We start from the raw sequence: 17177 nt of genomic DNA, 5'->3' as shown, positions 1-17177 counted from the left end.
GGGGGGTAGGGGGAAACTGTAGTGCCATGGTTTTAAATAGTGCGGTCAGATAAAGAGTTAAGGTCTAGACGGTCAGAGAACGGTTAGTATAAGAACGTATAGGTTCAGGTGCTTGGTGGGTGAAAAAGGGAGGGAGGAGGGAGTATGTTGATCTCAGTTGAGAGGGAGGGGTGAGTAGGTGTAGAGGGGGAGAAGATGAGCTGCGGCTTGGGTGGTTACGTCGTAATTTTTTAAATATTTATTTATAATTTTTTTTAGGGGGGCAGAAGCCGTTGCCCTTGGATAGGAAACTAATATTATGGGCCGAGGTGAGGGGGAAAGAGGAGAGATTGACGACATTGTCTATAGTTGTAGGGTGAGGTAAAAAGGACGGGTCCTGAGTGGGTAGGCGCTGAGAGGGGAGTACGGTTGTGGGAGAAAAGGGGTAAGGGCAAACAGGTTGAGGGGTGCCAGGCAGAGTAGAAATGAGGTGTGAGGTGGAGGCGTGGTAGGATGGCCTTTGTTGGTAATGAGATTGTGTGTGACACAAGAAGTGGTTAAAAGAGCACAGGGTGTACGCATCAAGGGGTCCACATTGCAGGCTTCAGGAACCACGGGAGTGCGGGAGACTTGTTGCAGGCGGCTGGTACTGAGGTCTGGAGAGGAGGGGCGGGTGTCAGGGCAGGGCATGCAGGTGGTTGAAGCACACTGAGGGATACAGGTGGGGTGTGTGAGTCGCTATATACGGGTGGAGCTGGAGAATGTGATTTACGTTGACAGGGGACTGTGGGGGGATCCAAGGTTGGAGGCGTTGTGGTGGACACTGTCGTACTGCTGGAGATGTGTATACTGCGGGAGGCGTCGGGTGAGGTGGAGGGTAACGTCTTGGATGTGTCGTTTGCCGTTGGTGCGGGGTGTTGTGTCTTGTTGGCGAGGTCTACCAGAGTGTCCGGCGGGGAGACTGTGTATCGAGAAGGCTCATCGTCATCATCTCCGCCAGGGTTGGTTCTGTGAGGTAGGGATCAGGCGCTCGTCAATTCTTGGGCGTATGGGTTTATTGGTATCATCTTAATCCCTGTTCTTTTGCCTTCCTTTTGGTGAAAAATACCCATCTAGATCTATGCTTTATAAATACATGTATTTGCAATTGAAGGAGGTCAGGGTCACCTGGTTTCAGATGTAAAATTATCGAAAAAATGGCACCAAACTTTGGTAACTTCCATAGCCTGAGAGTCACTGGAAACTGAAAATGTACATTTTTTGTTCTTTTAATTGACGTTTTTCAGTACAATCCACACAGAAATGTGTTCTTCAATGGTCGTGGAAGGTGTTGAGACAAAAAACAACAAACAAACAAACAAATATTCGATAAAAATTTCCAAACCTGCGGAAAAATACCAATTCCTTCACTTTCATTATTACGAGCGCCTGATTTCACCACGCTGCCTCATATGTAAACTGTGCCGATGGGGGCGTAAGAACTTCTAAAAAGTACAACTGTATTTTATCATTATGAAAGATAAAAATATAAAAATGTCTCCTCATCCTCTTCCTCCAGCTCCTCTTTCTCATCCGCGTACTCCTCCTCATCCTTCTCCTTTTCCTCCTCCTCGTCCTCCTCCCTTCCTTTTACTCCTCCTCCTCCTCCTCCTCCTCATCCTCCTCCTCCTCCTCCTTCATTGGTTATTATCATTATGATCTTCTTCTCCTGAAGTTTTAATTCTTAGTAACTACATTTCCTTTTTTAAGGGCATCAGAAGGAGTTCCAGGATGTTGCTGTTGCTGAAGGCTGTCAGAAGCGAGAACATCATCAACTACAAAAGGAAGAAATCGGAACTCTGACACTTCATTGGCTGATGCCTGTATTTTTTGCTTTCCGTCGTTCATTTCCTTATTGATCCCTTGTGAAGATAAAGGAAAGTTGTGTAATATTTGAAAGAGTTAGTGGGTTTGAGAGATAGAAGAGTACATTAATGAGTGGGAGAGAAAGAGAGAGAGAGAGAGAGAGAGAGAGAGAGAGAGAGAGAGACAGAGACAGAGACAGAGAGACAGGGAGAGTTGAAAACCATGGCGAGGTGGATTCGAAGTGTAGCGAAGCTTGCATTGGTTCTTCTGATGGCTGCTGATATTATTCTGTGCGTTGTCATGCGACAATCACCGAAGCTGCCTTCTCGGACCATGAACCCAAGACTTCATGACCTTGTACCTGAAACAGAACGACAAAGAACGGAAGCAATCCAACCCTTTTCCTCAAATGAGCCCGGAGGAAAAACGTTCCTCATGAGTGATAATGATGGTGCCTTTTCTGACCACACGAGGAAAGCCTTTTCCCAGAAAAACTGGAATTTTGAAATGGATCAAGGGAAAGAATACAGTGCCTCTTCAGACGGTAAGAATGATGTCACTCGTGTGTCACCTGCACGTCGGCATGGCCTCACTGACGTCACAACGGACGCACACGGTTCTCCTGGCTGGTCAGAAAAGTTATCTATCCACAGCCCTGGTCTCCAAACAATGGTCATGGAACCCTACAGAGAATCGCCAATTTTTGCGACCAGAGACTCCGATGAGGTTGGTCTGCGCCGCAGTACAGTTTGGTCCGGCTGCCCTCCTCGATGTTTCTGCAATGGCACAGCGGACGGGGAGATCACTCTGGTGGACTGTACTGGGATCGCCCTGACAGCCTACCCGTTACTCCCGGACACCGCTGTCACTGTCATTCTCCGGGATAATTTAATATCCAACCTGACTCAAGAATGTATTGGACAAACCCCGAATTTAAATACTCTCGACTTATCTAAAAACAACATCTCGGAACTACCACATAGTGCTTTCAGTCCTTTAAGAAATTTGGCTCTTCTTATCATGTCAGAGAACAACATATCTGAAATGAAGTCTACACCTTTCCATGCGCTTACCAATCTGGTGACTCTGGATCTGTCTTCTAATAAACAGATGCAGCTTCAGCCAGGAAATTTCTATGGTTTAGCAAACTTGAAGCAATTAAAACTAAGCAACTGCGGACTTAAGAAGCTCGTGAATGATACTTTCATTGGTCTTGATTCTCTCCAAGTCTTGGATCTGAGTTCTAACGAGTTGACGTACACCGATGGAACGTATGAAGACGGGTGTTTTTCTGATCTTACAACTTTGGAACAGCTTTTTATCCGTCAAAATAATCGCATTGAAGATTTGTATTTCTCGCTAAAAGACAGTAAAGCCCGACAACACGATAAGAAAAATAAAGGTGGCCCGGGCTTTCCACCAAGTCCCGAGGACTTCAAGTACCAGCCCAGTGACACGAATATTTGGAATGACTCTGCACGCTCCACTCATGACATCGGTTTAGGAGTCGTGAAGCAAAGCACACCGACATCAACCGGGGCAAGTGCCAATCACCCTCTTCGTTCGCACTACTCACAAAGTCATAGCCTGAAAGATGTTTATGAAGAAAATTTTAACGATTCTTCTGCAATGGCTTTAAATGATCGAAATATGGGTGTTGTATATGATTACCCTAGTGTAGCGTTGTCAAATTTAAGAAATCTTCGACTACTTCACCTTGACAGTGTGCCCGATGCTGTGTTCGGTCCTGGGTTTCAATTCCTAAATAAACTAAATACTCTCTTGTTCTCGGACGATTCAGGCTTTTTTGGTAATGTGAAACCGTCTCTTTTCGATCACCTTAATTCAACAACTTCGCCATTAACTATTGCAATGGGGGGCTGTGGGATTGATAGTATTCCGCCAGAACTATTCAGACCAGTTCCAAACATTGTCTCTCTGCACTTAGATAATAACTATAACCTCATGTTGGATGGGGTTTACAACGCCACAGTCGGTCTTGCAAACTCAAATCTTACAGAACTGATTGTTAACAGTATCGTACCGTCTATGGAACATGTTTTTTATTTATCTCGCAAGATATTTTATAATTTGATTAGTACACCATTGAGACGCCTAAAATTGAGTAAAAACCGAATATATGCCATAGACCCGTTGTTGTTTATGTGTTTACCCCCTCTTCTTGAGGAATTAGATTTATCTGATAATTATTTGATATCAGCAGGTAGTGTGCCATTTTTGGTTTGTATGAAGAATTTAAAAATGTTAGATATAAGCCGACAAGTCAATTTTCATGTGTCCAGTAACGATACCTTCAACAGTTGGGCCGAAAATAGCAGTTTAGGAGGAAGTTGGTATCACGAAAATACGTACCCCAAAGCAGTAAGTGACGAGTACACGTGTCCTGATTATTTAAATTTTCCTTTTCACGTAGCACATAGTAATCCCTTTCGCTGTCATTGTCCAAAGCCGAAGCTAGATTCCATGTCTCCGTACCATGACACCCAGATGAAAAGAATACCAGAAAATGTGAAATTGTATAGCCCGTCGCACCTTCCTAACATAACTGTAGCGTTGAGAGGTCTGCATGCTGATAATAATAATATGCCCTACCAACAAGAAATGCAATCTGAAACCAACACAGCCGTCTTCCCATATCACAGTTTCGAAGAGTCAGAGCCATCTCCTAGTGATGGAAAGGAAAATCACGGATTTCAACACAAGAAGGTCCTGAAACGTCTCAAAAGAAATAGAAAAGCAATACGAGCATCTTCTAATGCCCCAACCATCCCCTTTCCTCCGAAATTAGAAGTGCTGAAGGCAAACAAGATGCACTTGCCGTACGGGATTCCAGAACTCACTATTGGAAGTCCAAATTCGTTGAAACATTTGGAGTACTCATTCAACTCGGCTTTTTGTTGGGCAGGTCCCTTGCTAAACCTTCCCCATCTCCAGTATCTTGATCTTTCTCATAATTTGTGCCGCCTTGTGAACTTACGGTTCTTTTACGGCCTTACTGCTGTAACAACACTGCTTATAAATCACAACAGTCTCGGGCATCCGCTCAGTTTGGACGAGGAAGGACAATTTTTCTCCTACTTGACCAATCTTGAAAACTTAGAAATGAGATCCAATCTGATAAGCTCTTTACCGGCTGGAATTCTGTCAAAGAACACAAATCTCAAACACATAGATATGTCCCAGAACTTCATGGCAACGTTTGAGGTCGACCTTAGCAATGCCTCCTACTTACTTCTGTTGAATCTCTCAAGTAACGTGCTCCCTGGACTGTCTGACACCTCCATTGAACAATTACGGCACACCAGACATAACCAGAAATCGTCCACTAGTCTTTCAATTGACTTCAGAGGTCAAGTGTTGAGCTGCTCTTGTCAGTACTTGGAATTCCTTCACTTCCTCTGCTCCGAACCTGAAGCCTTCGTAAGTCCTCGCGAGCTCAACTGTTCTATGCCGCGGTCATGGCACAGACACCGTTCTAAACAGTTCCCGCACTTCTGCGCCGACCTTCCCTTGATACAGCTCGGATGTCGCTCACAGGGTACGTTAATAGAGCTAACTTCTATTTCGTGTTAGTAAAAATTTTACGGTACTTACAATACAAATAGGTCATATAAGGGCCATAGGTTATACGTGTTACTAGAGGGTAACATACAAAAAAAAAGAAGGACGAGAGGTAAAAGGCAATAGATGGTTGATTCGAAAGAAGGAGCGAACCACACAAGAGAACCCGCCAACCACCCACAAGCTTCTATGTAGTTTATGTGAGTATGTGAGTAACTGTGGTTGCGTGAAGAGCCCATTTAAATCTGTCTTTATTCACTCTCCTTCGATGAAAGGCATAGCGCTTTCACCGCTTCAAAAGTGCAGGTGAGATATTTGATTGTCATATCATTCTGTTTTCTCCTATTTTTCCACATGTAGTTTGAACTTTGTTTTATATATGGAGAGCTATATTCCCTCCCCAGAGTCGAAGTCGATTTGACATAAGGAGCTGACAATATTTTGTAGATCCTGCAAAAGGAATTACAAAAAGATAAATCAAGAAAGCGCGGGATGGGGGTGGGGGGGTTAGGGTGAGCTTCCCATTAGTGTGCATGTCACATGACGTCGGCCGCCTGATGAAATCGTGAATTCCTCACGAAGCAAATTTTACAGGAGAGGGAAAAACTGATTTCCTCTTTCATTTGGCGTTCAAGACATAAACTAAATGGATCAATCTAGTCAACTACCTTTTAGAAATAATACTGTAGTACATTTTGTACCGTAGATGGTCATTGTTTCGCAAAAGTGTGGGATTCTCGATTTTCATATTCGAATCTCGCCTGATGCGGTCGTGAATTCCACACCCGTGTGGAATTCACGATTTTATCAGTAGCCTTTATGAAACGTTATGTTGTATTCACGGTTATAAGGCAGTGTGTTTTCTCTTATTAGAGGCTCTGTAAGTTTAAAAATAAATGAAAACACGGAATACTGTTATACAAAAGATTTTGAAAAATCAATTTAGAACTGAGTATGACATTACAGACTGAGAGAAACAGAAAGCTATTCATTACCATTCCATTATAAACATCTATCATTCTTACATGAATGGGATATTGTATGTATTTTATGAAATCATACTCCTTCATTTGCCTGCTTTCTCTCTCTCTATTCTTCTTTTTCCAGTTGTGTGTAAATGTATGTCTTTTTTATTGGGCTGAGGGGGGGGGGGGGGTGGATTGGTTGAGAACTTGATTTGTATCAAACTTCTATACCCTGTGAATGACTGAATGATCATCTTTCACGATCTTACTCTTTGTCTCTCAGATACTGAAAATTGCTCTTTGCGATTTTAGAAGGAGAATGATACAGTGGTGGAGAACTGTTGGCTAATTTTTTTTGGTCTCTTGACTTTAGAAGACTCTTACACTCTTCGTTAGATTTCAGTTTGCAAAGGATTTCTCCTTACGTATATTGCGGAGGCTTCCTGTTGCATTAACAGTTTGGACTTCTTTTTGTCTACCCGACCTGACAGTTTTGTGGACTGCAATTTTGGCAAAATCATGGAGGAAAATGCGGTCCACAAATTTCACTTTATACGGTCTTCGTTGATAAAATTATAAAAAATTCAGTTCTGAAAATGGCAACATAATCTAGTAGGCTGTATGTTTGTGTGTTTTATTTAAAGCCGCTGCTCAATGACGCCGTGCATACTGTCTACTTGCATTTGAGTGTGATCTCTAATAAGATTTTGTATTCAATTTCTGTGTTTGTTTTAGTGGAAAAGGCACCCACGGCATTATAAATAGATGCAATTTTGTGCTGTTATCCCCCTCCCCTTCACACACAGCTGTAGCTGTATAATAATATATTGTTATAATCGTCCATGCATTTGTGCACGTTGAAAAAAGTCCATCAAACAATTTGTGAAATCATTTGCAATCAAACTACCTCGTGCCTTTTGTCATAAGTAATAGATGGCATCGTACGAGGTTGCATTGAAGATTATGTGCATGCTTTTGAAACAAGAGCTGGAGGAATTGATAGACAGTGCCAAAAGTACATCCTGAAGATTCATGCAAATCATCGCAACGTCTTCTTGCCCAAGAGCAAAGGTTCTACCCATGGGGTGCCCTTTCTTTGTCCTTTTCTTTTCTGACATGTGAGATTCCCACTTAGTCTGGCTGACGTTGTCAAAACTCAAAACTCACGCACAATTCACATTGGTCTTTTTTGGCTCATAGATTGACATGTCCTTTTCATCTAGCACATATTTTGAGTAGTCTGACATACAAGGCAGATTGTCCCTGACCTGTGAAAGCTGTTTCGCAAAACCAATGAATCTCCGACAGATGACAGAATCATGTATCAAGATTCAGTTTTCCAGAGCTTTGCTGGCAATAGTGGGAAGGAACCTTCGGAAGCATGTCCACAGATGTGAACAGAAAATCCTTGACTTGCACGCCCCTTGTGGATTGTTTGGTGATGCAGCTAGATAGGGCTCTTCTAAAGCACTCTCTACAAAGTGCTGGAGGATCCAGGTTGTCATCAACAAGTGCCCGAGGAAGTTTCTCAGGATCAGATGGACAGACAGAGTCACCAATGAGGAAGTATTAAGCAGAACATCTTTAGACAGAAGAAAGCAGTGGAGATGGATTTGACTGAGCATATTCATTTGGAAACCAGGCAGCTACATAACAAAGAAAGTTTTAACTTGGAGTCCACAGGTTAAACGACCAAGGGAAGGTCATGTGGAACCTGTAGAAAAGTCACAGAGAATGATGAACAGAAAAGTGGACAGAATTTTGAAACATAGTATGAAGAATATAGCCCAGGGCAGGGAATATTGGAAAGTGATTGTCCGTACGGGGTGAGCCAGGCGATGATGAAACTAGCCTGGGCTCTTCTAGAACAAATGAGCCCGGTCATAGATATCAACATCCTGCACACTTTGATCTTTTGGTCACTCTGTTTCAGATAATAAACGTCTTTCAGCTTGGTGTATTGCATTTACTTAAATTGCACTTTTTCGTGGTGAGAAGACCGTTCACATAGGTCTTTTACATAGGTCTTTCAGTCCCCCCCCCCCCTCCCACGTAAAGTCCAAACAAGGACAAGGATGGTTATAATATTCCCGCTTTGTCTTATAATAGTGAGTAGTCAATAATTCGGTTGAGCAATCACATATAGGTTTCAATTCTCTAGTTGCTTTTTTAATAGTCCTATCTCTTGATTTGCATTGCTTATTGCTGTCATCTCTCTCTCTCTCTCTCTCTCTCTCTCTCTCTCTCTCTCTCTCTCTCTCTCTCTCTCTCTCTCTCTCGGAGGTTAAAAAAGCACATTTGACCAGCTCCAACGCATCGTGTACTTTGAATGAGACGGTTTTTTTCATGGAGGCCTGGTTCTTCTATTATTTCCGTGCTGGTTTTTCTGCAGCTCTCTTTGATGTCCACAGTGGTTCACATTGCTCGACTTTGCAAAATTCCTTTTCTCGTTCACTATCACGGATGTCAAATCAGTGAGCTTTTAATGTCAAACAAGTTTGGATTGTGATACAAAACGAAAATATACTTGTACTTTATACTTAACTACGTCAATTTAAAAAATAATTAAAAACAAGAAGATCAAATTGTACAGCCTACTACCAAAAGGCCACACACATTATACATTCGAATGTGGCAGTGGTTGTGAAACAATACCAGCTTCTAGGAAACATACAGTTTAATCATGTGACAGAGAAGTTTTCCTGCGAAACGCATTCAGTCGACATCATAAAATATACTCTTTGGCCTGTAAACCGTGAATACTGACCGACCATTGTGTTTGCTCAACGCAGTCGCCCTTATTTTAATGGTCTAAAGAGGCGTTCACGGCGCCAACGGTCAGCCCTTCGAGTCATAAACCGTCTGATGAGATCGTGAATTCCACACTGGTGTGGGATTCACGGTTTCTTCAGGCGACTTTTGGGGCACGGTGTAGACGGTCAGAGATAGTATAAGAACGTATAGGGCACGGTCTAGACGGTCAGAGATAGTATAAGAACGTATAGGGCACGGTCTAGACGGTCAGAGATAGTATAAGAACGTATAGGGCACGGTGTTTATTCACGATTTTCTTATTACGTCAGATTACACGTTTGAGTTGAGATAATTGATCAATTGTTTTACAGGGACATGTATCTCACAGAGCACTATAAAAATATGCACCAAAAAAACGATTTTCGAAAATTTGTGGAATTCACGGTTTTATCAGGCGACCGACGATGACTCGATTCCGTTCGCCGCACAACCAGCTTTTATGGTGTAGTGATCTGGCTCTTGATGTTGCACACAGAAGACTTAATATCGAATCCTGAGAAAGAAGAATGTATCGGATATCTCCGCGAAGCAGCTCGCCTTTTAAATGATCTAAATGTGAGGCATCGTGGTGAAATTGGGCTCTCGTGAAAATAATGAAATGGCAGCATTGGAAATAGTTCTAACTGCTGTGATATTTTTAACTATTATTATTTTTAATGTATAATTAATTATTCAATTAATTAATTAATCTATTTCAACACCTTTTATGGCCATTGATAGACACACATCTGTGTAGTTTTTAACTGGAAAACGTTGATCATAGGCACAAAAAATGAAGAATTAGCAGTCTCCTATGAGACTACAGCTTTGGGTTTTACAAAACCTCGGCAACCATTTTCTCGCTAATTTTACCTTTGACACCAAACGACCCCCAACTCTTTCAGTTCCATACATCTGGACTTCTATTCGAGATATACATTGCACTGGTACTTTTTCCATAAAAAGCAAGGCAAATGAACAGACTTTAAGGTGATACCAGTAACTCCATATGCCCCAAAATTGACACCCCCCGTGGGTAGGGGGGATATAAATAGACCCACTGCTCCGCCAGCAGGAGGTTCGACCCCTTCACTGGTGATTTGTCACCCATGAACATCTACGCTCAATTGCACATGGGCGACATTTGCTTAGGTGTATTGCCTGTCTTCTGTCGTCTTTCTTCCTTCTTCTTCCGTCCTTCCCTGAGATGACCGGGGAATAGAATAAAAAGTTGGCTGTCTCATCAACAGGGGGTGTAACCCCCCCCCCCCCTTGGTGGAATGCCACTCGTACGTCACTAGCTCTCTGACGTGAGGGTGGCATCTTCTGTCAGCTCTTGCAGTGTCTTCTGTCCATCTATCTTTCTTTCCGATCTGTCAACCGAAGGTCCGGTCAAGCAAAAAAGGACCCCCAAATCCCCGCAACGCGAGGCACCCTGTTGACCGTGGGGTGCGACCCGTACGACCGGAGAAGGGGACCCTGGTGGCTGAGGTGTGGTTTCCCTCAACAACACGCCACTTTGGCCCTGGATTCGGTCTAGACGGGCGAGTGTAGTGGCCTACTGCACTCAGTCGGTTGCGACCGGTTCGTAGATTTTTCCCAATCTTGGTTGGAAGGCGAGATTTCTTGCGATCTGATTGGGAGTGTACCTCCAGGGTAGCCCTGACACCAGCTATGGACTTCCGAGCGGTGTCCCCTTGTTGGACTCGGTGGCGGGTGGGGAGCCCTGGAGATGAATATAAACGAAAAACTTATGGATCATAAAAATATTTCTCCCCCTACCCCAATTCCCAGCAAGTCCCTGTCAGGAGGAGCAGATGTGAATCCTGACCAGGGCAAAAGAAAACGATTAAGAGAAGATTATACTATAAGCATTTGGGACCTGCCTAAACTGACAACACGAGGATTGTCGCCTTATTTGGGGATCCCCTCAGCTGACCTGTCTAAAAAGTAACATCTTTTTAAGCGTCTTTGCCATTGGTAAAGCTATTAGAGCCTGTGGCATCCCCAGACCAAAGAAAGTCTCCCACTAGGGGTCTGACGACCTCTTGGTGGAAGTTGCCAACGTGGCCGATTCCGTACAGTTACGGAAATGTACGTCATTTGGCGGCATCCCTGTAAGTGTTGAGAAATAGTGCGAGAACTGGAAAGGCGTCAGCCACGCTCGTCGTGTCATAGTGCGGCGAAATGGGAAAGATATCCGCACCAACACTTGGATATTGTCTTTCGACTGTCCAAGACCTCCTACCAAATTGACAATAGAATACTTGGAACTAGAAGTAAGGCCCTATATTCCAAACCCGATGCGTTGTTTTATCTGCCAACTGTTCGGACACACTAAATTAAAATGCCGGCGAAATGCTGTTTGCCCTCGCTGTGGTAAGGAGGGTCACTCCAACGAATCCTGCATGTCAGTTCCTCGGTGCCCAAATTGCCAGCAGGGAGGATACCCAGCATAATAATATTCAAAGGACTGTCCCAAGTATTCACAAGAAAAGGCCATCCTCACCCACTGAGCGAAGTTCGGAGGCACCTTTGCCCAGGCTAAGGCAGCCGTCTTCCCGATGGGATTAGAGGCAACACAGAAGACATACGCAGAAGCTGCCGAGGCAGGCCCCAAGACAGCTGACAATGAACCCCCCCCACAAAAAAAAAAAATCCCAAGCAAAACGTCAAAACACCAAGTGTGTCCAACAACAGACATCTAAACCCCCAAAAGCGCCACGAAAACCAGGAGGAGGACATGGAGCTCTCACTCCACTCATCCCCTCCAAATCTCACTCATCTTCATCTTCACCCCCACCACACTCACCATCTCCACCTTCATCCTCACAACGTTCCTCATCCTCACCACCATCTTCACCCTCACCTACATCACCCTCACTACCACCCTCATCCTGACCCCCATCCTCATCCTCACCATGCTCATCTTCATCCCCACCGCCAGCTATATCTTCATCTTCCCCACCCTCATCAACTCCATCCCATCGCCCTTCATCCAACAAAGCCCCTCCACCTACTCCCCGCACAACCACCTCCTCCTCTACCCGCATCCGGGACTCTGGTCCTCCTCCCCCTCCACACTCCCCTTAAAAAAAGCTGCTGTCCACCGTGACCGTAGCCTTACAAAACGAGACAACGGTCACCTACAACAAAAAAGAAATGTATTGAACCCGTGCCCTTAAAATAAACAAAAATGGCTGTTCTTTAGTGGAACATTCGCGGTTTGCGTGCAAACCTATCAGAACTCTCCCATCTTTTGACAACACACCCCCCAAATGTTATCTGTCTACAAGAAACTAAATTGCCAACACACACACATTCACATTAAAAAGACTATCAAATTTACAGCCAAATATATACCAACAACCAAATCGCCTCTGGGGGCAACTCCATTTTAATAAATTACCAAACACTACACAGACAAATACACATAAACACAACACTTCAGGCAGTCGCGGTCAGAGTCACCCTACACCGTCCTATATCTATCTTTTCAACATACATCCCTCCAAATTATTTTCTATCTTTAAGAGAACTAATAAACCTCAGAGAACAGCTCCCACAACTCTTCATCATGTTAGGAGATTTAAATTCCCATAGCCCTCTTAGGGGAAATGAACCAACTGACACTAAAGGTAAAATCATAGAAGCTTTCTTAACAAAAACCAATACTAGTATTTTTAACGACAATTCCCCAACAAATTAAAAATTCAAATAACTTAAACTTTTCATACATAGATTTAACCCTATGTGATCCAGATCTAATTCCAGACTTTCAGTGGTTGGTCCTGGACGACCCACACGGATCGGACCACTACCCCACCAGCCTAATTCAAGACATTCCACACCGAACTCCTATCCCTGACTGTTTCAATCTTAAAAGAGCGGACTGGGATAAGTTTCACATGGAATGCCCCCAGAGACTCAACCCACCTCAAAAACAAAGTTTTTATCAATTTCATGAAACCCTTCTAGAAATCGTATAAAGGCACATACCAAAATTGTCCAACAAACCCCGAAAAAATAAATGCTGGTTCACTGAAGACTGCCAAAAAGCTGTTGCGGCCAAAAATTCAGCTCTTAGGAAGTTCGTCAACTCTAAAACAAACGAACACCTCACGAATTTCAAAATTGCACGAGCCCAAGCACGCAGAATAATCAGAACGGCCAAAAAATATATTTCGCAATTATGTCTCTAAAATAAACAACACACCAATGTACAAAGTCTGGAAGATGATAAAGAAATTAAAAGATACCAAAATAGACACATTCAAACACATCTTAAAACCAAATAACTCCTTCGCAGAGACAGAAAAAACAGTAACTGACTGTATGGCATCAACCCTTTCCGGAAATTCTTCTACCCAACACTAAACCTGGAATTCAAAAAAGTGAAAAGACAACTGTTGACTTTACCTCTTCAAATGAAGAAAACTATTATTGTAGCTTTTCTCTGGGTGAACTAAAATGTAACATTGCAGAGCTATCAAACACAGCTCCAGGCCCTGATCAAATACACAACGAAATCATCAAACATCTCCCAGACGAAACACTCCTATTACTCCTTGACATTTACAATAATCTCTGGCATTCTCAACTATTTCCGAACAATTGGCGTCTTGCTACTGTTATACCAATCCCAAAACCAGGAAAAGATCACTCTAACCCACCAAACTACTGTCCCATAGCACTAACAAACTGTTTCTGCAAACTTATTGAAAAACTTACTAACAAACGTCTGATGTGGTTTCTCGAAACCTCAAACTCTTTATCCAATTTCCAATGCGGTTTTACGCAAAAATCGCTCTACTATTGACCATCTCGTCCGACTTGAAACTTTCATTCCGGAAGCTTTCATTCGGAAAGAGTACCTTGTGGTTATTTTTTTCTACTTAGAAAAAGCCTTTGACACCACATGGAAACATGATATTTTGAAAGACCTGCATGACTTGGGCTTACGCGGAAATCTTCCTGAATTTATACGAAACCTTTTGAAAGATCGATTATTTCAAGTAAAAGAAGTTTCCACCCTCTCAAATGTACACACCCAACAAGAAGGCGTCCCCCAGGGCAGCATCTTATCACCCATTCCTTTTTAAATCAAAATCAATTCCGTCACAAAAAGCCTTCAAAACAATATTGACTGCTCACTTTACATTGACGACTTCCTGATCTGCTACAAATTAAATTTAAAAATATATCACATTGAACGTCAGCTTCAGCTTCAACTCCATAAACTGAAAGTTTGGGCAAACGGGCACGGATTTAAATTTTTACGACAAAAACGAACTGTGTCCATTTTTGTCTGTCGCACAAGTGTGTGCGACAACCAGACCTATCTTTGGTTGGGGAGAAAATTCCTGATAAAAAACAAGCTCATTTCCTGAGCGTTATCTTCGACAACAAACTTTCTTTCCAACCACACTCTCTTGAAAGACCTACAGACGAGGTGTCAGAGTGTTCTCAACGCCTTAAAAGTATTATCCGATCCCGAATGGGGAGGGGATACTGAAATACTTCATCAAGTTTACCGCTCCCTTGTTCGTTCCAGGCTGGACTATACCAGTCCTGTTTTCCGGATCAGTTAGAAAGTCTTACCTTAAAATTGTAGACCCAGTTCCGAACCAAGGCCTTCGCCTTGCCCGAGGCGCTTTCCGTACTTCACCTGTAGAAAGTTTACAGGCAGAAGCTCACGAACCATCTTTAGAACTTAGAGGAAAAGAACTCTCTTTGCAGTACGCTTTGAAACTTAGCTAAGTACCCCAAAACCCAGCCAACAAATGTGTCTTTGGCCTTTCCGAAGATCTAAAAACTCCTCCTTAGGAAATAAAGTAAGCCATTTCGGAATAAGAATCCAGAACGATCTCCAAGACGTTGATTTTTCTAAGGGCATAATCGAGCCCTTTGCCATGTCCAGCATACTTACATGGCATTTAACCAAACCAAACATGGATACAAGTCTTGAAAAACACAACAAAAAGTCTACAGACAAAACCACACACCTGAACTCATACAAACAGCTAATAAACAGATACCCTGAAGCAGAGAAACTTTTTACAGACGAATCCAAAAAAGACTCCTCAGTAGGAGCTGCTGCCCTTGCATCACCACTCAGCTTAAGTTTAAGGAAACTCAACCCAGAAGCCTCAATCTACACTGCTGAGGCTACAGATCTTGAAATGGCCCTAAATATTATAGATAAATCAACCAAGTCTACTTTCCTAATCCTTTCAGACTCTCTCTCTTGCCTAAAATCTTTAGAGCGCTCTGACATCTCCGACAACAGAATTTATAATTAAACTGCATTTTTTACATCAATCTGGAAAAACTGTTACAATAGCTTGGCTTCCAAGCCATGTAGGCATTGATGGCAACGAAGCCGTTGACCAATTTGCCAAAGAATCTCTAAAACTACCTGAAAACAAAAATAGTAAAATCCCTTTCTCTGACATGAGATCGAATGTAAAAGAACACATCACATCCTCCTGGTCCCAAATTTGGAACCAACAAAACACTACAAACTCCATTACATTCAACCGATACTCACGCCCAGGAAACCCGTGTCTCGCCTACGAAGACAGAATGTTATTTACACAAGATTAAAAATAGGACACACGTATCTCACGCACAAACATTTACTCGAAGGAGAGGAAGCTCCTTTTTGCGTGGGGTGCAACACGTATTTTACAGTTCGGCATATCCTGACAGAACGTGTCGACTTCAACCATATACGTATAAAATACTTCAAATGTAGGGATGTCAAAACTCTTTTTGACATCGTTAGTCCGAAAAAAATCTTAAATTTGCTTAAAGAAATAGAAATTTTTGATAGGATATAGAAATGTATCGTTGTCGTTGTCAGTGTATATACATACACTGAAATTAATATTGTAAATACCAATGCAAATAAGGGTCTTCACACCATATTTACAAAAAATTGTATAAATGTCTGTCCGTCCTTTTAACATGATGATTTAACCTTGTGCAGTTGCGAGCGCCGAAAAACTCTTAATAAAACGTGACATGATTCTAGATCTGTTGCAGTTGGCACTTACATGACCAAAATTGAGTCGATAGTGTCGTAAAACACCTACTCAATCAAGAAAAAAAAAACCAAAAAAGAAGAAAAATGACGGGCGCCTGATTCCTGCGCATCGTGTCACGAATCTGTGTCGATGGGAGCATAAAACACTCACATGCAATGACCTACTTAATCTCCAGATGTGTTCCTAGCGATGGTGGTGCTCACTGTTGTCTTTGCTTCTACTCTGATTCTCCTGGCTGCCGCACACCATTATCGCTGGCGACTGCAGTACCTCTTCTACGTAGGCCAACCTCGCAACCGTCTGCCCAGTGTGGACGTCTACCTCACGTACGACGAGGTGAGTCACTTCCAAAGAGGTTATACAGTGGAACTCGGATTCAACGAAGTCGTCGGGCCTGGCCTTCAATTTCGTTGAATCCGAGCGTTCGTTTGAGCAAATTTGAGGTTTTTGTGTAGATATGTAAAGGCACCGAGCACATAATGGTTTCTGTATTCTACTTTTTCTATCAAAAGCTGTTTGGCTTCAAATGAGGGGCATTTTTGTTTCCGAAGAAATGCTGGAAAATTCCCCGAAAATGCGCTGAACTCGACCAATATGGCACCTATAATTTATAACGTATAACGTACTGTTTGCCAAACAAATTATATTGCTGCGTAGAGCATAGCTTACGCAACGTTTAATTCTATAGTACAGCGCGCATTTCATCGCGTAAATCTATTTCAAGACTAGCTTTTCATTGTAATATTGATCAGTAGCCGGGGAAAAATATTATTGTCGAGTTTGTATATCTACTGACGTTCCACGCCCAGAGCGCTTGTACTCCTTCCCCGACACTTACAGACAGTCACACATGTGCTGGCCGCCCGTCCGACACAGACACACGCTAAGACATGTGTGTGTGTGTGTGTGTGTGTGTGTGTGTGTGTATGTGTATGTATGTGTGTGTGTGTGTGTGTATGTGTAT

The 17177-nt window shown here is 42.8% G+C and overlaps 1 protein-coding gene across 1 annotated transcript in view; it reads left to right on the top strand.

Moving 5' to 3' along the window:
- The window catches only part of LOC101858957, a gene marked incomplete at its 3' end in the record, with an annotated part of 18633 nt that extends 2084 nt beyond the window's left edge, over positions 1–16549 (top strand). Inside the window, 2 exon segments of the mRNA XM_013086338.2 lie at positions 1729–5383; positions 16389–16549. Of these exon segments, the coding sequence (XP_012941792.1) occupies positions 2047–5383; positions 16389–16549 (3498 nt within the window).
- Between the last annotated feature and the right edge of the window lie 628 nt (positions 16550–17177).

The sequence above is a fragment of the Aplysia californica genome, unplaced genomic scaffold (genome assembly GCF_000002075.1).
Source record: "Aplysia californica isolate F4 #8 unplaced genomic scaffold, AplCal3.0 scaffold00456, whole genome shotgun sequence".
In the NCBI taxonomy this organism is placed as follows: domain Eukaryota; kingdom Metazoa; phylum Mollusca; class Gastropoda; order Aplysiida; family Aplysiidae; genus Aplysia; species Aplysia californica.
The sequence above is the reverse complement of the archived record's forward strand: the minus strand, read 5'-3'. Positions and strand labels throughout refer to the sequence as shown.